The following is a 25,539-nucleotide window of genomic DNA, read 5'->3' on the forward strand; positions in this document are numbered from 1 at the left end:
AATATCCATAAACACAGTTTTGTTGCATTTATTTTCTTGTGCTGTGAGGTTGAAGTGAGCACTACATGTCCCTACGCCGAACCTCCTTATCTCACAATTTAACTAAAAATGATAGAAAGTAAACAAAACATTTGGTGAAATCGAAATTTTTAAATCTCAGAAATAAGTACCCACAAATCAGTTGGTGAGATTACTAAACCCACCATATTATACGAAACTTGCAACGAGCATCAACGAAGAAACTACAAGAAGCAAAACAAGCGAGATCGATATGTTATCTGTTCTTTTATAATATATGTGTTTAATCGCCATTGTTATTCATATCATGAAATAAGAAAACTGTGGTATACAAACTCAACCTAATCGTGCATTATATGGCGTTTTAGTAATAAACTGTTTGGGCAACTTATAAAAAAAGGTCGTACAGCAAAGAACATTATTATTTCGAACGTTTAAAAAAATACAGTAATCTATGTGCATGCAATGATTGTTATTTTTAAGCAATAGATTCCCATTTGTTATGTTAATATAAAGAACATAATATAAATATGTTCGAAAGCACTTACAGATATTACCATGTAATTCTTTGTGCTTTTTTTCGTTATTTTTTTTCCTAACGCAACTTCTGATTTCTTATCCGGATTTGGAATAAACTCATCATAGATACCAAGATTGAAATTTTGTATATGCGCTAGACATGCGTTTCGTCTACAGTATACGCTTGAATCGAAAAAAATTAAAAAGGTCAAATAGAGTACGAAGTTGAAGAGCATTCAGGACCAAGCATCCTCTTAAGTTTTGCGTTTGGTCCTTATTGGTTTTATCAGCTCTTCAACGTCTATATAAGGTTTTTGGCATTCAAATATGTTTGCCTCGAGCATCACAGAAGTGACATTGGCATATTATCGAAATGCTAATTTGGCGCAGTAAAATTGGTAGGTAACTTTAATTTTATTTTCAAAAGTGATTTTGATACTCAAAAATTCATAAAGTCAGTACACTTTTTCTTGTATTTCTAATATTCTTCACGTTCCTTACCTATATTTACACTAAATGATTTGTGATTCATAAATAATAATGTATACGGATTCTATAGAAATTCTTCTACAATGCGTCTGGTAATTTCTAACACAATATATTGCACACTGCTGTTTTTTTTTTTACATTAGGGGAAATACTTCAATTACAATAAACAGTTTCGCCTAGGATGATGTCGGATATCATTATCACATATTACTTTTATTATTGTCGATCTTCTAATTAATCTAGAAAATACAAACTGATTTCAATTCCTGTATTGATCAGTCTTCGTTTCACAAAATGGCATCTGCTAGTAATGAATCAGCACATATTTTTAATTGGTGATTATTCGCTTTTCAAATATTTTAATGTGAGGAAGTGAAAAATGAGAAAGATTTTATGATTATGGAGAATCTTGTTATTTTAGTTACAGTTTGACATACCTATGATCTCATTGTCTTTCATATCAAATCAATAGATGCAGTCATTTTGATATTTCATTAGACGAATAGGCTTTTCCTAAACTAAAAATAGGGAAAAAACAAACCTACTCGGACAGTATAATAGTTCAGTTGAGATCATTGTTCACAAAGATGTCAAAAATCGTAAACAGTATAATCCTATTATAAAACTCCGTTTCTTTTTAAGTCATTAATAGATTGATATTAAACTTAACCAAAACGGTACAAATACAGTCTCTCAACAGAAATACGACGTCAAATAGTTGAAAAGGAGTTACGAAATCATTGTTTTGTACTAAAGAGGCGAACTGCGCCAGAGGGATATTGAAACTCACAAGCTGAAAAAACCTGACAATACCATTTCAAAATACGAAAAACTATTATCCTAAGCACGGAACTTACTACGATCAGAATTGTTTCCACAACGAAATTTTTATTTCAGTCGTGTACTTGGTACTGGTTTGTGTTTGTGCTGTCTAAATTACTGCTATACAAAATAAAATTGATACACAGCTTTTCCAAACATTGGCCCGCCTATGATCGGCTGTTAATTTTTCGTTAACTAATTATTTAAATATTATGACAGTATTACCAAGAAATACCAGAGACATGTAATATAATTATTATGTTATCTTTTGTACGTATAATAAATTTTGTCCAAAGCGCTTTTATGAATTTTCCATCATCAGAAACGCGTAAAGCAAAATATTTGAAAGCAAAGTATGCATAAGAACTGAGCCACATGAAGAGTTATATGACAGTAAAGGTCAAAACAATAAGTAACCTAATTAATCTAATGGTTACTTTGCAATAAGGATTTCGAACATTGATTGCTTAATAATTTCTTAATTTATAAACGGACACTTTTAGAAAGGTATCTATACATCATTCCTAGAGCACTGACTACTGCACTAGTGATACGTTTGGAAACTTATAGTCCACCAGTGGCAAGATCGACGGATCGATAAAATATAATACTTTAATAGTAATTAACGTCTTGCTTATATCAACTTGTGAAGCCTTAATCTTCTAAATTTAGTCGAGCTTTATGCCAGACAATTAGCTAAACGTGAAAAATTATATAAAAAAAGTAGAAACCTATCTAGTATGCGCTACAAATCAGTATAAAAAACAAATGGTTCTTTGAGCACTCTTGCTACATATATCTTCAAAACACAATTGTTGCTGAGCTCTTGTCCTACCTTCATAAAAAGTTTGATGTTGTCCATGCAGATAAAACCCTATGAACAAATTTAACGGTTGTAAATAACATAAAAAGTAAACTACTCAATTAAGGAAGAATTGCTTTCTTTTTGAAGAGTTCCTTTAAATTTTAACCAAAAAATAAAAAACCAAAAAAAAACCAAGATATTCCTTCACTCTGTCGAGTACCCTAATTACATAATTGTCTCTACCAAAAATTTGATATTGCTAGGTATCAAAAGTGCTTTTCGAAACGGTTTATGTTGTCAGAAGTAACAACCAGTAATCAGAGTAACAGTGCAACTATATTCGTATACATTAAATATCTGTTAGATTTTATGTTAAGAAGTCTCTATCTTCATGGAATAAAAAAATATATTTTACTTCTCTAATCTAAAGGCAATAGTAGTATACCGTTGTTCAAGCCATAAATCGATTTAACTGAAACAAATCCGGGTCACAAACCAAAACTGATGGAAACACATCAATTACAAGAGTATTAAAAAATAACGGAACAGAAACACTGAACTGCTACAAAAACAGACGCCAACATACATAGAAACGGAATATGTAATAAATGACTTAGTATGACATCGGATATGTCGTAACTACAATCCCGTTCCCTTTTTCAAAATCTGACCTACCTAATTAGACTTTTTACCCCTTTATTTGTGACATTTACACTAATGTGTCTGTTTGTTTTGTTCACGCATCATTATCAATTTTATAAAATTTGATGCGACTGTCGTAAAAGTTAGAGGTTTAGCGTTATAAAACCAGGTTCAATCCACCATTTTCTACATTTAATTTTGCCTGTACCAAGTCAGGAATATGACAGTTGGTGTCCATTCGTTTGATGTGTTTTGTCATTTGATTTTGCCATGTGATTAGGGACTTTCCGATTTAATTTTCCTCGGAGTTGCCAGTATGAGTTTAACTTTGTTCCATACATAACGGCAACAATAATAGTGTACCGCTCTTCCATTACATTAAACAGAATGACCAACGCAGATACAAATATCTCATTTTAAGAAGAGACATATCATACTTATTCACTGAAAACGTCATCACCAAAAGGCCAAACTGATTTATGTATTTAACGTTTTTCAATATACAATTGACATTCTTATGGGAACCAATTGTGCCCCTCTGTGTTCCTACTGTTTGCTTTATTCGTATGTGGCAGATTTCAAACAGGAGGTTTTATTTTAGAAAATACAAATTAGTCGGCATTATTTTCAAACTACTATTACCGCTATGAAGATGATGTCCTCTAACTAAATACGTCAACGTTTGGCGACCATGTTGACCGCATTTATCTCAATGGTACCAACGCTACAGTTTATTGTGTCTCATATCTTGACTTAAATTTAGAAATTGACAACGAAAGTCAGTTGAGATCTAAACTTTAAGACAAAAAGATTATTTCAATTCCCCCATTCTCAACTTTCCTTTTCTGTATATACATAAGTTAAGCATTTGTTCCTTTCAAACTTTAAGGTATCCAATGCTCTTCAGCTTCGAACTTTATTTGGTCTTTTTAATTCTGGTTCGAGCGTCACTGATGAATCTGTTGAATTGCACTAAGAGACTTCATTGATTCGAACAGAGTGTGTGCTTCTAAGTTTAATTAGAAAAACTTGAATGTTTATAACATAGTTTTGAAACATTTCACCTGGTCGAGAATCTTTTTTATCTAAAAATCACAGTATTTTTTATTCAAAATTAACCTTTAGGATCTAATCTATTGACAGAGTTAACCAAAGCAATACAATTGAACCTAATTTCATAATGCTGTCAGTCGATATTAAACTATTAAGCATTTGAGTACTTAAGTTGTAAATAAAACAAAAATGTCAATTTCAAGTGAAAAATTGTTATTGATTTAAGATTTAAGATTAAAATCCTTATGTAATATGTCAAACTTGACGATCGGTACATATCTATTCTGCGAAAATACTAAAGGGCTTTCCTTATGTGGTTCTTTAAAGTGCACTTATTTTTTGCAAAAAGGTTAAAGGAAATATTTTAATATTGTTGGGTTTAAACATGATTCTTTAAAAAATAAAAGTTCAGTAAGAATAGCGACAAAATACAATTTATTTGATAATTTCCATTCATGTGGAGTTTCAGTTTGGAATATAATCATTCCTACATACTTCACCGATTGGCTTGCTTCAAGTGTTATTTCAGATCCATCCTATGTAGACATTTTATATCTTCTATCTCGTCCAGTAGTGGATCTGGTAAAAATTGATAATACTTTTAAGTCGAAGGGTGAAAGATACAAGCGGGAATTTCAAACTCATAGATCGAAATTAACTGACAACGCCATGGCAAAAAACGAAATGACAAACAGACAAATTATAGTTCACAAGACACAACATAGAAAACTAAAGACTATGCAAGACGAACCTCACCAAAAAACTTGGGTTGATACCAGGTGTTCCGGAAGGGTAAGCAGAACCTGCTCCTCATGTGAAATCCGTCGTGTTGCTCATTTTATTACAAACCCGGTCAATAGTCTTAGTCGGTAGGTTACATTTGTGAAAAGCAAACGGGACTGTAGTTACGGCCTAAGCAACATATCCGATATCATAAGTGAAACGGATATTTCATAACCGTCAACCAACGATGGCATTCGTAAAATTTACGAAGGGTTGATTTCAGCTTCACCATTTGGTACTCTTGTTTAATAGCTTCCTTGTGAGCAGCAACCCTCTATCAAGGAAATCATATAGGAAATACAAGCCCGGGAATATCGTTTCGTAATTGGGAGAGCATGCAGGTGCGGCTTGAATGTTCCATATAGAGATGGAAAGTTCACAATTGGGAACCAGAAATCATCTCTTTTGTCGTAAAGTTTTGTATTCAACCGACCTTCGTTGTCAATTTCTAGATGTAAGTCAAGATATGAGTCAGGCTTAACTGTATCTGTTGTATCCCTTAATTTTAGTTCGATGGGGTAGATGCGTTCCACATAGTCCCCAAATTTTGAATTATTTTGTAAGAACATCATCTATTTAGCGGAATGTAAAGTTAAAGAACATTGCTAACTTCTTTTCTTTCTTCCTAAGATGTTCCTGTATAAAGTAAGACTCATAAGAATAAAGGAACAGTTCGACAGGAAGAGCGGCACAATTAGTTCCCATGAGAATGAAGATAGTTTGTCGAAAACATGTCCCAATCGTAACTTATATGTTGTCAATCAAGAAATCAAGCATCTTAATAATGTCAGTTTCAAAGAATTGTTTGTTTGAATCAGATTGATTTATTACAAAGTATATTTACCCCCCCCCCCCCCCCCCTTCCCTAATACAAGATAATTGTATATACGTTAAAATACTAGTGCTCATTTTGGTTTATGATTTGACTATTTTATGGTCAACCTTCTTTCTTATATCTCTAAAGATTCAGCTTTTTTTCAATGGTACTACATGAATACTTCATAGCAAGTCGAAATATAAGGTAAAGTTTTACAGACACCATAATGATTTGTTTTGAAGTTACAGACGACAAAGGATATGTTCCACTCGTCGTTACCATTTTCTGTAATTTAGCTTAAATTGCTTTGTGTTAATTTTTTCGTTGTTTTTTAAATATTTTTTTTACCTTTTTTAAGAATAAAGTAGATAAACTCATTTTTGCAATATGTCCTCTTGTAATCACTAGGTAACACTATGATTGTGATAACAAATAAAACGAGCTCGAAGGAAAATTCAAAACGGAAAAGCATCTCAGCTCAATCACACCAAACAAGTTGAAAACAACTGTCATATCTTTGACTTAGTACAGGCTTTCCTTTTGTAGAAAATGGTGACCTTTCATAGCTCGCTAAACCTCTAACTTGTATGACAGTCGCATAGAATTCCGTTATATTGACAACGTGTGAGCAATTTGCAAATCTTAACCCCCTGAACAGGATCGAGTAAAAAAATAAATAAATTCGTTGAAAATATTTCGTCAAAATTTCTCTAATTTATTTTAATTTCTTTATTTTCTCTCTGTTTTCAAAATAATAAACAAAACTTGAATCTTACCCCAATGTTCTATTCTTAGTCATGTCGGCCATTTTGGCTGCAAGGCTGGGTCATCCGACACATTATTAAAACCATATACGCTATAAATGGTTGAAGCCACGTTTGGTTAAATATGGTTCTGTAGTTTCAGAGGATAAGATTTTTGTAAAAGTAAACGAAAGATGACAGACGACAAACACCAAGGGATGAGAAGATCACTTGGCCCTTTGGAGCAGGTGAGTAAAAAATTACCATAGCAAAATAGCACAATGGTAGGATGAATAAATACTGAGCCACCCTAAAAGGATATTAACAAAAACGGATTAAATTGAAAAGGTTGAAAATATACAAACACAAATAAAATCATGAATTATTTGTGAAGTTAATACAGAATATTTATCATCTAAGGTCTTGATATCTTCTGATGAACTTCTTTGGAAAAAGGGCCATACATTATTTTATGTATTAAAACTGGTTCTTTAACTTTCTGTTCAGACACTGGTGACGTTTTAAAGAGTCTGAGTAGCAACTGTAAGCTCTTGTATACCAAATGAATTGGGAAATGTATATCCCATACGCAGGTAAAGTTGATGTATTCCTGCTAAGGTGGAGGCAATTTATAATTTCAAATTTGAAATCATCTCGTTTGTCATAGATCCTGGTACTAAGGTGACTGCTTATGCTAAATTCGAGGTATAAATCTGAAAATAAAGTGAGATTTCAGGCCTTGCGGTCATAAAACTTTCGAGCACATTTTTTGAACTCAGACTCAAGAATCAACCAATCATTATCAGAATACTGGATTATGTGTTTCAAGCACTTATTTTGTACTCGGAGTACTGAGTAAAGTTTTGTGACTGAGACCCCAGATGTGTTGTGTCTTTAACATTTAGTTTTTGAGGATATATAATTTGATATCTTGTGGAATATAAGAGGAAAATATCCTTCTCGCCATCCCACCTGAATATTAATTATAATTTTCCTAATATAATTACATAATAATAAAGGGAAGAATTATAGAAATTGTTCAGTAAGCACCTGAAACAAAACAACAAAGATCAACACTAAAATAGATAAATATGAAGACAACTTTTATTATAACAGCAATTTCTCTTTTATATGGAAATTTGTCGTTTGAAAGTTTTACATTTAATCAACCATGTTAAATTAGTTTACATTTCAAACAAAAATGAAAACTATGCTGAAATCACTCCACTGCTAGAAAAATTTCTTTTCTCTTGATCTATCTCCAATTTTTATATTTCACATTCCATAGTTCTTGTAAAAGAAAATTCTTTAGTACAAAGGAGTAGGTCCAATAAGGGCCAGTTTTGGCCACAAATTTTAGGTTCATCTGACGAAAGATTTTTTACACTTTTTAAACACTTAAGTGTTGTCGATTTCAGTTGATTCAATTAGTTTATGAGAAAGATTATAACTGATCTAGTCCTTAAAAACGCTCCAATTCAAGCTTAAATATGAAAAATCTATCAATATGCCAAAAAATGTCACTTTACAGATGGTTTTTGTAAAAAATGAAGTGGCAGCATCTGTGTTCATCTTCAACCTTTATATATGCTATGTTTTATCATCAAATACAATTTACATTTCAATATTAAGAATGAACACAAATGCGGTCACTTTCATTTAAGACGGAAACCGTCTAAAATTTAACTAAAATGCTAAAATTGAGAAGATTTCAGTAATTTAGCATGACTTAATCATGGTAGTACCCGATATATGTGCATTGTATTGTCAAAAACACCAATATTTATGTAGCAGAAGCATTCTACTTTCCAATAAATAACTAAAAGTTTAAATTTTAACAATTTTGTAAAACTGCTATATTTTGGGGCCAAAAAGGGGTCTTACTGGACCTACTCCTTTCAGCTGATACTTTATATATATAAATATATAACCAGTATTTCGTATGGTGACTTAAATATAGCTCAGATGTAATAACTTATTTCATGTAACTTTATCTTACAGTAAACATGAACTGATCTTATAAAAATCCAAGATGCAAGTAAACAACATTTGGTTTTCAATGGCTCTAGAAAAAATAACAGAATCGAAATCTTTTAATATTGATTTAAATCTCCTTGTTTCCTGGTGTAAAATGAGGCATACATTTATGCATGATCATAAAAATAATTATTTTCACAACTCTTTGGTTTTTAGCTTTCATTGTATGCAATATCAAATAGAAAAAGTATCAATAACTAAAGGGAAAATTGTATGAGAATCACCATACAAAAGTTACTGTATTATACTTTCATAAGTGAAAAGAAAAAGATATAACTGCCATTTTAACAAGTTACTTACTGCATGATTTATTTTGGACAATAATTTTAATGAATTTAAAATGGTTTAAAGTAAACAAAATGAAATATAATTCTTAGTTGCTAGATTAGAAAATTAATTATACCAATAAGTTTTGTATTGTTAAGAAAAATAACACATTGTTTATATTCAATAACAATAAAAAAAAATATCTTCAGTATTACCATGGCAGATTACCCCCAAAACATTTTGTAAAATTCATGTGTATATGGGCGTTTTTCAATAAAAGCGTTCCTTTCAGACCTAAAAAAAATGGAAAATCAACTAGTCTAAAATTTATTTTCAAGAGTTATTTTGAAAACCTCTATTATAGACCTGTTTGTAAACAAAAAGTGCAATCTTAAATACTCTTTAAAATGATATTATTTCCATAATTTGTGTACTGTTTCGTAGGGGACAAAAGTCCCCTACGAAACTGCTTCTAAAAACACATATTTTTGCAATTTTAAATGTTTCCTATAGACATTCCAGTTTGTTTACTTTATATACTAGAAACATCTCATTTTTTTTCTGAATTGGAGAACCATTTTTTATCGATAAAGATTAGACAGTACTTCACATATGAAGGTACAACTCATGTTACGTAGTGGACATTTTGATGCGTTTCGTAGTTGACAAAACCGTTTCGTAGTGGACAAAAGGTTTCGTAGTTGACATCAACCCTATTCTATGTTAATAAAAACGTAATAAAAATTACATGAAACTAACCTTTGTTATATGCTTTGCACGAATATAATTGGAAAAAGAGTAAAAAAAGACTGCTTGGTAGTGGTAGTGTCCACTACGAAACGTTTTTCTCCCAAACTTGTTTCGTAGGGGACCGTTTCGTAGGGGACGTATTCACATAGTTTTATTTTTTTCTCACAACCCCTATATTGCAATAGTAACAAGACTGACTGTATTCATCAAAGCGTTATCAAGCTGTACACTGATATTTTTTTCATAATTTTAAAACCAGTTACTGAAGGAGATTTGAACCGTTTCGTAGTGGACATTTACAAAAATACGGTATCACTCTGGTCCATTTGATGTGCTCAATTTTTCTTACCAACAGTTTAACTGCCGTTATAAAAGCATCACTTCTTTTGTAAGACCCTAATGTTTATATCTCTTGCAAACAAAAAATTACATTGATTTTATAAAACTGTTTATAAGCAAGTTTTAATGACTTCGTTTCGTAGTGGACATTGTGTTAGGGACACACCTTCTAAAATAAAAAATCCTATGTTAAAAGCTGTTTATTAAAATATGTTGGCTCTAAACATACTTTTGAATTATTAAAGAACTTATATTAAGTAAAATTAATATTTATTTCTACATTTTTTTACGATATTTTAGAGTATGAATGTTGAACAGGCGGTCTAGGGACATGCCATTTTGGTTGTTTTGGACCATTCAGGAATCAATATCTTATCAATCCCTCTAAAAAATAAACTGTTTCTTTACTTAAAAATGTTATATCTAATTCAATGTACTGACTGCACAAAAAATTACTTGCAAAGATTAAACACATTTTTTTTAAAGTGGCTGGGACAAGAAAGTACGTTTTTATTGAAAAACGCCCATATATAATTATTGACAAAATAATCTGTACATCGTTTAAAATAAGCATGTTAATTGATGGATTTACATTATGTTTTGATTTTAATTTTAATTGCTAAAAATGAACTGAATACCTTCTTCTCAAAAACCATATGTTTTTACTTCAGTATCAAAGTTATGTGATGTAATAAATTATTTTATCCTTCTATCAAATGTAATACAAATGAATCTATATAGTTTAGAAGTATATCTAAATTTTTCAAATATCTGAAGTAGGAAATACATAAATTTATTTAATTCTATTTTTTATCAAAAAGAACCTAATGTTAACAAAACAAACAAACAAACAAAAATATAAGGACCATAAAATAAATGTGGGATGGCAGGAAAGAAAATTCTATTTTTAGACATGAGTCATATGATATTTATAGTTATGTGTTCATTTGGCGTACAAGGGCAGTAAGTAAGTAAGTAAGTTCATTTGAAGTACATATAATTACTCAAAAGTCTGTTAGTTGTGAGGGTAAGTTTGAAGTCTCTTTGTAGTCTATTACCCAAAAGGAAAAAGCAAAGTCAGGACAATTAAACTTATTCTAAGAAATATTATTAAAAATATAGGCGCTATACATTTGAATGTGCATTTAAGAGCAAAAAAGGGTATCCTGCTTTAATTTCCTGACAAATAAATAAGGACTAGATAAACTTATAAATTTCATTTGTGTATTGTACGTTGAAAAATCCATCCCTTTGACTTTCAAACTGCAAGTCAACTGATCAATAAATTTGTAATGATAATCTTGGGAATAAAATTATCATACTGTGCATATCACAGAATATTTGTCACCGGTAATCTAACCTTATAATATGTAATAATTTTAAAAATATAAATTAATATAACAAGTATATTTTTTAAGTAAAATAAGTAAATGATAATAAATTTATTTCACAAAGAAGCACTGAAACAAATAGTTTCATGATCCAAATAACAAGTCATGCATGGTTAAAAAATCTATCATCATTGGTCATACTAACTAAAACTGTAAAAGGTCAACCATGTGAATTAATTTTGATACCAAGTATAGTTATTATCATCATTTCAGACTTAATCAAAACTATAAAAAAAAAAAAAACATATTTTGGGGTAAAAAAGAAATTCTGCTTTAAATTGAAAACTCTTTTAAAGGTCTGTTACCATTGAAAATAACTAACCTCTTTTTGTCTACTTAACTAAGCTAAGCGCAAGTTTATCAGTATCTACTTATTGAAATTAAATTAATAGTAAGAAATAAGGCACCATTTTTTATTATTCTATTTTACAAAATTAAGTATGAACCTTACGAAAAACAAAATGATATGTTGATATAAAAATAAGGAGATGTGGTATGATTGCCAGAGAAACAATTATCCACCAGAGTTCAAAATACCTGTGTGTAAGTCTGTTACAAGGCATTGAGCATGAAATGCAGGTCATAATGATATTAATGTTCTATAACTGAGTTTTACTAAACGAAAAGAAAATTTTAGTAAAATATCATTATTGTATGCAACATTGAAATACCAACTACATACAAATCTGAGTTCCTAAAGTGAATTATAACATACAAGAGTGCACACATGTCTCGCTTTCTTTACTAATTATTGATATTATGTTGATAGTCATAAATATAAAGCTGTATTACAACTGTCACATAAACTTAACATTAACCAAGAAAACTAAACATTGACCACTGAACCATAAAAATGAGGTCAAGGTAAGATGAACCATGCCAGACAGACATGTACACCTTACAATCATTCCATACACCAAATATAGTAGACCTATTGCAAACAGTATAAGAAAAACAGACCAAAATACAAAAACTTTACTATAACCACTGAACCATGAAAATGAGGTCAAGGTCAGATGACACCTGCCAGTTGGACATGTACACCTTACAGTTCTTCCATACACCGAATATACTAACCTATTGCTTATAGTTTCTGAGATATGGACTTGACCACAAAAACTTAACCTTGTTCACTGATCCATGAAATGAGGTTGAGTTTAAGTAAAAACTGTCTGACTGGAATGAGGACCTTGCAAGGTACGCACATACCAAATATAGTTATCATATTACTTATAATAAGAGAGAATTTAACATTACAAAAAAATCTTAACTTTTTTTCAAGTAGTCACTGAACCATGAAAATGAGGTCAAGGACATTGGACATGTGACTGATGGAAACTTCGTAACATGAGGCATCTATATAAAAAGTATGAAGCATCCAGGTCTTCCACCTACTAAAATATAAAGCTTTTTTAAAAGAAGTTAGCTAACGCCGCCGCCGCTACCGGATCACTATCCCTATGTCAAGCTTTCTGCCACAAAAGTCACAGGCTCGACAAAAACATGACAAATTCATTGAAAAATGAAATGTAATTTCTGACTTAAAAATTGCTGAGAGGATCTGATAACCCCCTTGAGTATTATACTACACAAGATGATCAAAAAGATATAAGTAACTTTTAAATGAACTAAAATATAGATTTTAACCAATACAGACAATGGAAGATTTATATGGCTTGGCACATTTGTCCATGTGAAAATAAATAAGCACCATACAGGAATATTGTTAAATCAGGCTTTGTTCATTATCAACTATCTTCCTCATCCATTTCTTCTGAAAACTTTTGTTCCATTCTCTGTCTTCTGTAAAATATTCCATTAAATTTCAGTCATGTATAACCAGACATTTTTATACACATACATTTACAACTAACAACTTCTGAATATCAGATGTAAAAATAACAAAAATATAATCAGCAGTCAGATGAAGTCTTTAAGCTAAAGATCATACTTTGATCAATAATGGTTTACTTTTACAAATTGTGACTTGGATAGAGAGTTGTGTCATTGGCACTCATACCACATCTTCTTATATCTATTTAAAATCAATTTCACACTATAAGTTACATCTTTAAATACCAAAAGTCTTGTCATTTAACATTGCCATAATTAAATATACTAGTATGCAATGGAAAAGAAAGAATATGGTGTATTAATAACTGACACAAAATCACTACACACAAATAACAGATAATACTCATGAATTAATACCTATACCTACTTTTGTAGTAGACATTTGACCACCAACTTACACTGGGTGATAATTGCTATCACTGCTATCTAAATGTATTGAATAAGGTTATTTAATGTAGGAAAGTTTATCTGCATCTTAGGTCCAACCTGCCAACAAAAACTGATGAAAAAAAAAACAATAAAAGGCACAGCAGGAGTACATACAAAATCACTAAGTTAATGTGTGTTTTACCTACCTAGCTTCTAATCTAGCACATCTAGGACATTTATCTGGTACAAAACAGTCTCTATGGAAACACGATTTACAACCTACAAATATTCAAGTTTCAATGAATCTGAACAAATATTCATTCTACATTCTCCAAACAAAATTTGTAATCTAAAATTATGTGAAATTACATAACAATTAAACAATTATATTTATAATATTAGAGAAATTCACCAAGAACTTTCAAAATAATCAGCATTATGGTTTAACATCTGGTGAAAAATGGAGTCTTTATTTTTTTGGGTTTTACTGTGATAATTGTCATATAGCAAAGCATGGTTTGGTTAATTATGTGAGCTTAAACAGAATTTTTATTCATATTAATCCATAGCACTCTTTGATGTGTCCCTGTTCACTAGAATCTCCATGTGTTCTCACTGACATTGCCCTCAATATAAACTTAGATTCAAGCTTTATATTATACACATGTTACTGTTGATTCAATTATTTTCATGGATACCAATTTTCATGGATTGATAATAAGTTGTATTTTCCTGGATATTTAATTTCGTTTTCTAAATTCTGCTTACCAGTGTATAGAAAATGGATACTTCATTTAAAACTTAAATTCATGGTTTAGAATTACCTTTGAAGTCCATTTATATATCTAGTAAATGTTCATGAACTGCCATAAGTCGTCATGATTAACAAGATTTCTTTAGATCTTATTAGCTACCATGAATGTGCATGTTCAAAACCAGATGTTCTGTGGTTGTCTAACATACCGACTGAGAAAGAATTCAATTGTAAATAATTTAAATTCTAAAAGCAGCAGAACAACATGACTTTTAAGCAAGCAGAAATAGTAATTCAAAGAAGAACTACAAAGAGTACATACTAAATTTTTCTACATTTTTGTGGCTAAAATGTACTCACCTTGACAAATTTCAACCTTATTTAGTTGAAATGGAAATATAACATCTGCGTTATTTCTGCACAGTTCACATATAAAACCAAGTCCCTGGCAAAACTGTAAAGAAAGAAAATATATAAGAACTGATTACCTATAAGTGGTAATTTTAGATGCATTTTTTCTGTTATAGGCTTTTATTTTATTCAAACTTGCTTTTACTAAGATGAGTCACCATCTTCTAAGTCTAAACAACAATACATTCTCCTTATTTTAATGTAATGGTGTTATGTATGTGGTTGTGTTTTATTATAATAATGATTGATTGGATGTTGTTTTTTATCTCAACTTTCAGCACTATTAACTATATAGTGGCAGTCAGTTTTTAAGGGTGGAGACAGTCTAGAGTTCCCACAGAGAGCCACTGACCCTCAGCAGAGAAACTGTCAATCCAAGTCATAAAAGATTGGAATCAAACACACCTGCCAAGTGTAGGGCTCAAACTCACACCTGCCAAGTGTAGGGCTCAAACTCACAACCTCGGAGTTGACACCCTAGACATGCAGTAGATTTACTATTTAGACCACTCAAACTCCAGGCTACTTAATTATTTTTTCCTTGTTATAAAAATTGTTATATTTATATAACAATAATAGATCTATTCAACTCAATTAAAATTGCTGTAACTGTTGATATTTGCATATGCACACTATGATCCAAGAAAGCAAAGCTCTGGTAACACTTTACAAATAACTGATTTAAGGCACTGTGTAGACCTCCAGCTAAGGTAATTTTCTACTGGTGATAATGGTGTGGTAATATATTAGATTTACCTGACAATTTTCTACAGGTAATATTGGTGTGGTAATATGGTAGATTTACCTGACACTTTTCTACAGGTAATATTGGTGTAGTAATACGGTAGACTTACATGATAATTTTCTACAGGTAATATTGGTGTAGTAATATGGTAGACTTACCTGACAATTTTCTACAGGTAATATTGGTGTGGTAATATGGTAGACTCACCTTTTTCTACAGGTAATATTGGTGTGGTAATTTGGTAGACTCACCTGACAATTTTCTACAGGTAATATTGATGTGGTAATATGGTAGACTCACCTGACAATTTTCTACAGGTAATATTGGTGGTGTAATATGGTAGAATCACCTGACAATTTTTTACAGGTAATATTGGTGTGGTAATATGGTAGATTCACCTGACAATTTTCTACAGGTAATATTGGTGTGGTAATTTGGTAGAATCACCTGCCAATTTTCTACAGGTAATATTGGTGTGGTAATATGGTAGACTCACCTGACAATTTTCTACAGGTAATATTGGTGTGGTAATTTGGTAGAATCACCTGACAATTTTCTACAGGTAATATTGGTGTGGTAATATGGTAGAATCACCTGACAATTTTCTACAGGTAATATTGGTGTGGTAATATGGTAGAATCACCTGACAATTTTCTACAGGTAATATTGGTGTGGTAATTTGGTAGAATCACCTGACAATTTTCTACAGGTAATATTGGTGTGGTAATATGGTAGAATCACCTGACAATTTTCTACAGGTAATATTGGTGTGGTAATTTGGTAGACTCACCTGACAATTTTCTACAGGTAATAACAGTGTGGTAATATGGAAGACTCGCCCGACAATTTTCTACGGGTAGTATTGGTGTAGTAATATGGTAGACTCACCTGACAACTTTCTTAAGGTAATATTGGTGTAGTGATATGGTAGACTCACCTGACAACTTTCTTCTAAAGGTTATATTGGTGTGGTAATATGGTAGACTTACCTGGCAATTTTCTACATGTGTTATTGATGAGGTGACTATATTCTTTAACTGATTAAACATTTGTTGATTCTTAGCCTAAAACATTTAAAAAACAACTTAAAACAAACTCAACTAGTTATTTAAATAATGATGCAATGGATTTAAACTATTTACGTTAGCATATTTTCCAGAAGAAAAAAAATTAATTAAAAGATGTGTGCTCTCATCCTAAATTGGGAATTGGGTTCATACCAGATGGAAAGAATAGGAAATCCACAAATAAACAATAGTCTACAATAACATAATAAATGTTCCTTATTGGAATCTGAAACAAGGAAATATTGTTGTTTGAATTCCAAACAATAATCAATATCTATTGTGTGTGATCAATCATATCTAGATGTCATTTTTTAACTATTTAGAAAATGGTTTCATACAGTAAAAATAAATGCAAAAAATTGAATTATGCAAGAAAATTAAGAATTATCCAATTGAATGCATTCTAATGAATAAATGCAGTACATTAAACATCTTTCAAGTTATAATATCTGAATCACTCCATACTTACATTAACAAGATCACATAAAGAGTATAAGTGAAAATCATCTGACCAGTATGGTGGTAAGTTCTTTATATCACTCAAAAAACTGAAAATTAAACAAACATGATGTGGTTTATAAGTGTTTCTCAATTATCATTTTTATATAGATTAAACTGTTGGTTTTACTGTTTGAATGGTTTCACACTTGTCATTTTTTAGGCCCTTTATAACTTGCTGTTTTGTGTGAGCCAAGGCTCCGTGTTGAAGGCCAGACTGTGACCTATAATGGTTTACTTTTACAAATTGAGACTTGGAGGAGAGTTGTCTCATTGACATTCATGCCACATCTTCTTATATATATGTACAAATGTAGTGTAAAAACTTCTATATTTGTACCACCAAGTATTAAATTTGACAAAAAATTTGTTTGAAAGTCTATGAAATTCAAATTAATCTTACAGTTATTTTTACTCTTGTTATTTAGTTAAGAATGAATGCTTCTTTTTGTAAATTCATTGGGGTGTAAAAGCATTGACCGAAGTACATTTTGTGTGAAGCATGGGAGTGCTTCATTCTTAAATCTGTGCAGTGTCAACGCTTTTACAAACCTATGAAATTAATACTAAAAGAAGCATTCAATATTTATAATTACATTTTTTCACTTTCATCAAACATGATTACTATCAAGGTTTTCTTTTATCATACCTGTGCACTTAATTGTGGAAACTTATGTCATCATTTTGATGAAATGAATGTTAATTTCAGAATGACACATATTACTATTAGCCAATCAAAATGATGTAATTATCTTTCAATATCATTCAAATATATTTATAACAAGTCATTTATAGAAGTCATTAAAAGTGTATCATTGTATCCAGTTATCAAAACTCTCAAACAATATGTGGTATGTTAGGAAAACAAGAATGCACAGAAGTTGGGCGGAAAATTGAAAAATGTTGATTTGGGGCATTTTGTAAGTTGAAACAGAGGTGTGTATCCACACTTCTTTATCACAGTTCATGTATGGAAAACAAATTATATAAGAACTTACTTGGTACCATCTTTACAGATAAGTAGGAACTTCTTCACATATTGTAACTGTTGTCGTAATTCTAAAATACTATCTAAACTTTTCACTTTCTTATATAATGAAGGATTTATATCACAGATATTGAACAAAGGCTCCGTATAGATCTTAGTTAATAAATCATGGGCAAAGTTTGACACTTGATACTTTTGGAAGTCCCATTTCTTCAGAATTCTTCCAGGAATATATGATAAAGATTTACTATGGCAACATTGACAGAAAAACTTTCCAAGGTATTCACAGTATCGAAATCTGCTGATGTATCCTGAAAATAGAAAAATAATAAGTTATGATGAAATTTATCTATCACAGAGATATTTCTATTAAAGTAATGTTGCATATCTGTTTACTTCTGTTAAATAGTGTTCAGCTGGTGAACAGAGATTGTTTTATCATGCTCTGCTAATGTACCTGCCTCTCATCTAAATATAATGATTGAAAGACCAAAATCTATGTAGTGTCAAAACTCATTCCATAAACATGAAAATTGGTGTAATTGTAGCAAAACTAAGGTTCAACTTGACATAAACACATTCAGTCATAAAAACTTCTTGTTATTTGGTCTGGCATAGAGAATTGCCTTTTACAAAAAGTTACCTCACTGGCAATCATACCACATCTTCTTACCTTTTTATAGATTATTAACTGACCTGGTTCAACCCTTGTACCACAACCCGCACAGAGGTAATTCTGCTTCTCCATTGTTTTCTTCCTACTGTAATAATATATAAAATCTACTATACTATATAGATCATGATTTCAATATCCCAAACTGTGAAAACTTACTGTAACTGTATATAAAGAATATAACACTGTTCCTAAATAAGCACAATATTTAAAAGGATTTTTTCAAAAATTTCTCTCCAAATAACACAGTTATATTTATGCTATATATTTGATGTGTTTTCTGTGTATACCTTGTAAACAGTATTGAATGCTTTAATAAACAGATTATTGGACAAGCCAAATTTACAGGTATGTTGCACTATTCATCAATTTTTATAGTTCCACAATTTCAATCAGAGAACCCTGATAGTATTGCATAAAGTATGTCTTTCTATCAACATTCCTCAAAGTAACTTATGGGCATAAGCTAAATCTCAATCTACATAAAATATGTAAATACATTTTAGAAAAAATATATAGACTTGAGTAATTACAATACTAACATTTTTTAAAGTTTACAAACAAAATGTGTCAGACAATGATAATTTGACTTACTTTGGACGCTGATGGATATTAAAAATAATCTGAGGTCTTGGTGGAGCCCATTCCATGTTACCCCGTAATCTCGTCTGAAATATAATATATAACCAGTTAGCTTGGCATTTAATTCAAACACAAATTTTGAAACATTAACACAGTCTACTTATATTATTGCAAATTAAAAATAACCAAAAAACATTGTTTAATGTGATAAATAATAGCAATGAAAATAGCCTCTGAAAAGGTTCAATTGATTTAAAGATGTAGATTTTATTTCTCCATTTAAAAATTGAAAGTTAAGAGATTCTTGTTTGATGGAAGTCCTCTATAATATATCAACAATGGATTTCAAGAACAACCCAATGTTTAAATATGATTAAAAGATAAGATTCATAATTAACTGTAAATTATAATAAAATTGAAAATGGAAATGGGGAATGTGCCAAAGAGACAACAACCCGACCATAGAAAAAAACAGCAGCAGAAGGTCACCAACAGGTCTTCGATGTAGCGAGAAATTCCCGCACCCGGAGGCGTCCTTCAAGTGGCCCCTAAACAAATATATACTAGTTCAGTGATAATGAACGCCATACTAATTTCCAAATTGTACACAAGAAACTAAAATTAAAATAATACAAGACTAACAAAGGCCAGAGGCTCCTGACTTGGGACAGGCGCAAAAATGCGTCAGGGTTATACATGTTTGTGAGATCTCAACCCTCCCCTTATACCTCTACCCAATGTAGAAAAGTAAACGCATAACAATAAACCTTTTTATCCTTATTCCTATGTAACAGGAATTTTCTGTGAATCAAATTCAAATCCTTCAACTAAAACAATTTTTCTTTATACCCATATATTACCTGGAATGTGTGATATCTGTTAGTTTTCATATATTACCTGGAATGTGTGATATCTGTTAGTTTTTATATCTTACCTGGAATGTGTGATATCTGTTAGCTTTCATATATTACCTGGAATGTTTGATATCTGTTAGTTTTCATATCTTACCTGGAATGTTTGATATCTGTTAGTTTTCATATCTTACCTGGAATGTGTGATATCTGTAAGTTTTATATTACCTGGAATGTTTGATATCTGTTAGTTTTATATTACCTGGAATGTGTGATATCTGTTAGCTTTATATTACCTGGAATGTGTGATATCTGTTAGTTTTACATTACCTGGAATGTGTGATATCTGTAAGTTTTATATTACCTGGAATGTTTGATATCTGTTAGTTTTATATTACCTGGAATGTTTGATATCTGTTAGTTTTATATTACCTGGAATGTTTGATATCTGTTAGTTTTACATTACCTGGAATGTGTGATATCTGTAAGTTTTATATTACCTGGAATGTTTGATATCTGTTAGTTTTCATATCTTACCTGGAATGTTTGATATCTGTTAGTTTTATATTACCTGGAATGTTTGATATCTGTTAGTTTTATATTACCTGGAATGTTTGATATCTGTTAGCTTTATATTACCTGGAATGTGTGATATCTGTTAGTTTTACATTACCTGGAATGTGTGATATCTGTAAGTTTTATATTACCTGGAATGTTTGATATCTGTTAGTTTTATATTACCTGGAATGTTTGATATCTGTTAGTTTTATATTACCTGGAATGTTTGATATCTGTTAGTTTTACATTACCTGGAATGTTTGATATCTGTTAGTTTTATATTACCTGGAATGTTTGATATCTGTTAGTTTTATATTACCTGGAATGTTTGATATCTGTTAGTTTTATATTACCTGGAATGTTTGATATCTGTTAGTTTTCATATCTTCAGCGTCATCAGGATCAATAGGATAAGAGTCTGGCATTGGGAGTAACTACAATAAACATACTGTACACTGTCAATAGGATAAGAGTCTGGCATTGGGAGTAACTACAATAAACATACTGTACACAGGATCAATAGGATAAGAGTCTGGCATTGGGAGTAACTACAATAAACATACTGTACACTGCAGAACATATCTATAAACTTTAAATCTCACATTTTAGCTTTAGTAAAAATATCAAGTTTTTAGTTTTGATCTTGCCTTTAAATTTACATTTTGTTTGTTAAATGTTTGGATGTACTGGGCAAGTCTCTATCACTAATGTTTCAAATTAAACCAACAACACTGCATGAAAGCTTGAAGATTAATTCCCATAAAAATATGTGCATGGATCTCATTAATTGCTACAGTCTTTTTCACAACAACAAAAAACACATTCAAAAGCATGGTTCCATGCACACACAAAATTTGCACCATGTAAATATGGTAACATTACAAGATATTGGTCATTGTCTACTGAATTCTTTTTATTAATATTTTCATTAAATCAAAAATTTGATCAATTGTTGGTTTTAAATGCTTTTTTTTCAAAGGTAACTTACAAATTTGAACTATAAATAAAACCACATAAAAAAATCACCTTCTGAGGAGCATCACTTTCAGGTACAAGCCAGATAAGATCTGAAGCCTTTGGAAGTTGTTTCTCTGAGAATTTCTTCAGTAATGAAATAGCAACAGACTCCGCTGATAAACTGTTGGAAGCACTCACACCATTTTCTGTAGTAACTGAGCTATAAAAAATATATTTTACAATATCAAGGTTTCAATAAACTAGAGGCTCTAAAGAGCCGGTGGCACTCACCTTGGTTTATGTGCATGTCATAAACAAAGGACACAGATGGATTCATGACAAAATTGTGTTTTGGTGATTGTGATGTGTTTGTAGATGTTACTTTACTGAACATTATTGCTGCTTACAATTATCTCTATCTATAATGAACTTAAAATATTTTGTAAAAATTTATAATTTACAAAATTTATGAAAATTGTTAAAAATTGACTATAAAGGGCAATAACTCCTTAAGGGGTCAATTGACCATTTTGATCATGTTGACTTATTTGTAGGTCTTACTTTGCTGTACATCATTGCTGCTTACAGTTTATCTCTATCTATAATAGTATTTAAGATACTAGTAATGACCAAAAGCTGCAAAATTTTCTTAAAATTACCAATTCAGGGGCAGCAACCCAACAACGGGTTGCCTGATTGCTCTGAAAATTTCAGGGCAGATAGACCTTGACCTAACAAACAATCTTATTCCGGTCAAATTTGCACTTAATGTTTTGGTATCTGAGATATGAGCCAAAAACTGCATTTTACCCTATGTTCTATTTTTAGCCATGTCAGCCATCTTGGTTCACAGGTGTGGTCATCAGACACATTTTTAAAACTAGATACCCTAATGATGATTGTGGTCAAGTTTGATTAAATTTCTCTCAAAGTTTCAGAGGAGAAGATTTTTGTTAGAGATAACAAAAATTTACGAAAAATTGTTAAACAAGAGGCTGTCACAACGACAGCAAACTGGATTTATTAACATTTATTTGTGTCCTGGCAATATCACAAGAACCATAACTGATGAACGGTGAAAGTGAATATCATCAATATTAGATTTGACCTACATTTTGTCATCAGTATCAACATATTAAAATTTGAAAGAGCTTAGGTTAAATGGTTCATGAGTAAATGCAACTACATGAATGGAAACACCATTTTTTTATCTTTCAAGAACCATAACTCCTGAATGGTAAAAGTCAAAATCATCATTCTTGAACTTGACCTCCATTTTGTCATCAGTAAAAGAGGGACGAAAGATTCCAAAGGGACAGTCAAACTCATAAATCTAAAACAAACTGACAACGCCATGGCTAAAAATGAAAAAGACAAACAGAAAAACAATAGCACACACGACACAACATAGAAAACTAAAGAATAAACAACACGAACCCCACCAAAAACTAGGGGTGATCTCAGGTGCTCCGGAAGGGTAAGCAGATCCTGCTCCACATGTGGCACCCGTCGTGTTGCTTATGTGATTACAAATCCGGTAAATAGTCTAATTCGGTAGGTCACATTCATGAAAGGAAAGGGGATTGTAGTTACGACGTAAGGAACATATCCGATATCATTTGTGAAACGGTTATTCCATAACGGTCAACCAACTCGTGATGGCGTCCGTAAAATTTACGAAAGGAACAGTAACAACATAATAAAATTTGGGAAGCTTTGGTTGAACAGTTCATGCATAAATGCACGGACACGACTGGAAACACCATTTTTCAATCTTTCAAGAACCATAACTCCTGAACGGTAAAAGTCAAAATCGTCATTCTTGAACTTGACCTTCATTTTGTTGTCAGTAAAAACATATTAAACTTTAAAAGCTTTGAATGAACAGTTCATGAGTAAATGCACAGACAACATTTGGTTGCCGTCCGCCCGACCAACTGCCCGCCCCACTGACCGCCATACATCCCCAAATCAAGAACCGACATTTTTGTCACAAAAATCCGGTTAAAAATTGACTATAAAGGGCAATAACTCCTTAAGTGGTCAACTGACCATTTTGGTCATGTTGACTTTTTTGTAGATCTTACTTTGCTGAACAATATTGCTGTTTACAGTTCATCTCTATATATAATAATATTCAAGATAATTACCAAAAACATTAAAATTTCCTTAAAATTAACAATCAGGGGTTGGCCGATTCATCTGAAAATTTCAGGGTAGATAGATCTTGACCTGATAAAAATTTTTACACCTTGTCAGATTTGTTTTAAATGCTTTGCTTTCAGAAATATAAGCCAAAATCTACATTTTACCCCTATGTTCTACTTATTAGCCATGGTGGCCATCTTGGTTGGTATGCCACACATTGCCACACACCGGACACATTTTTTTAACTAGATACCCTAATGATGGTTGTGGCCAAGTTTGGTTAAATTTGGTACAGTAGTTTCAGAGGAGAATATTTTTGTAAAAGTTAACGACGACGGACGGACGCCAAGTGATGAGAAAAGCTCACTTGGACCTTTAGGCCAGTTGAGCTAAGAAACTAATTTTTTGATTCTCTTTGTCTTTTTCCTACATATCTTTTCATATTATTATGGTCATAAATTATGCTCCACTGATATCCACAAAATTATAATCAAATATATTATTACATACAATTTTACATATTAGCACTTTATAACTAGATGCAAGTAGCTATAATTAGTAGCATCTAGTGAAATCATGAAACAATTTCTTGTTTTCGTAGTTGTTATTGGGTAACATTATAACATTATAGGTTTAGTGTCAGAAAAATATAAACTTTTTTGTAGGAGACTTAGGAACTAATGAAGGGCAATGTTTTAGCCTCAAGTTCAATACCACGGTATATAAAGAGTTTTAAGACATTCCTTTTTATTTCACTTGATGTCAACATGCATTGCTTACCCTTGTCTGTCTAGCATCTTATTATTTCTGTCTTGGATATCACCATCTGCAAATCATTCAAGTTTATAAAAATTACAGAAACACCATTTCTGCACACGGCTAATAACAATCTCATGGATTTGTAGTACATATAAAAGAAAATATTTTTAGTGTTTGAATTTTTTTTTTATAAATTATCTATTACAAATTGATTTTTTTTTTTTTTTTTTTTAAATGATTCAAAATAAAATGTTACAAAAATTTAAGCCTATAAATTGCTGCTGTGACCTTGACATTTGACTAACTAACCTCAAAATAAATTGAGGAAAATGGAAATGGGGAAATACAAGTCTTTCACCACAAGCATATTACCAACCAAAGATAAGTAAAGCTCTGATAGTTAAAAACTTTATCAGTCCATTTTCTTCTTTAGAAGATTTTATAACAAGCATGTTTACCTGAGTATAATGAAGCAAGTGATAAGGACATTCCATCTTTCTTCATCAAAAACAAATTAGTCTCACTTATATTTTCTGACACTGAAATGAAAAATTAAACTTTAAATTAACATTTAAATACATCACATAAATAAACATTATCAAGATTCATGAGAATAAGATAAAGATGAGATGATCTGTACAAAACTGATATGTACATTTAGCAATCATTCCAAAGATGCACCAACTAAAGTTGACCTACTGCTTACGAGAAAATGACCTTATTTTGATGCTTTTAAAAACTGATAGATAAACTATGAAAATGACGTCTATGTGGAATGGGGACCCAATAGACCACTTTCGAGTTCATCCGTCACCGGAAAAAACTCGTCAATTATACGCGCCTTTATGAC

General features: G+C 31.2%; 1 protein-coding gene across 4 annotated transcripts in view; it reads right to left on the reverse strand.

The window, feature by feature from the left end:
• Nucleotides 1-12,990: 12,990 nt before the first annotated feature.
• Nucleotides 12,991-25,539, reverse strand: part of LOC139517700 (run domain Beclin-1-interacting and cysteine-rich domain-containing protein-like) — a 33,551-nt gene continuing 21,002 nt past the window's right edge. For all 4 annotated transcript variants that reach the window (XM_071309008.1, XM_071309006.1, XM_071309005.1 and 1 more), the window contains exons 12-23: nt 25,148-25,228; nt 24,711-24,756; nt 21,852-22,002; nt 21,179-21,259; nt 19,429-19,502; nt 18,858-18,922; nt 18,172-18,472; nt 17,145-17,223; nt 16,598-16,672; nt 14,813-14,906; nt 13,905-13,977; nt 12,991-13,278 (exon numbers count right to left, since the gene is read on the reverse strand). In XM_071309008.1, coding sequence (XP_071165109.1) covers nt 13,224-13,278; nt 13,905-13,977; nt 14,813-14,906; nt 16,598-16,672; nt 17,145-17,223; nt 18,172-18,472; nt 18,858-18,922; nt 19,429-19,502; nt 21,179-21,259; nt 21,852-22,002; nt 24,711-24,756; nt 25,148-25,228 — 1,175 coding nt within the window. In that variant the 3' untranslated portion in view covers nt 12,991-13,223. The remainder of the gene's footprint in view (nt 13,279-13,904; nt 13,978-14,812; nt 14,907-16,597; nt 16,673-17,144; nt 17,224-18,171; nt 18,473-18,857; nt 18,923-19,428; nt 19,503-21,178; nt 21,260-21,851; nt 22,003-24,710; nt 24,757-25,147; nt 25,229-25,539) is intronic.

The sequence above is a fragment of the Mytilus edulis genome, chromosome 3, assembly GCF_963676685.1.
Source record: "Mytilus edulis chromosome 3, xbMytEdul2.2, whole genome shotgun sequence".
NCBI lineage: Eukaryota > Metazoa > Mollusca > Bivalvia > Mytilida > Mytilidae > Mytilus > Mytilus edulis.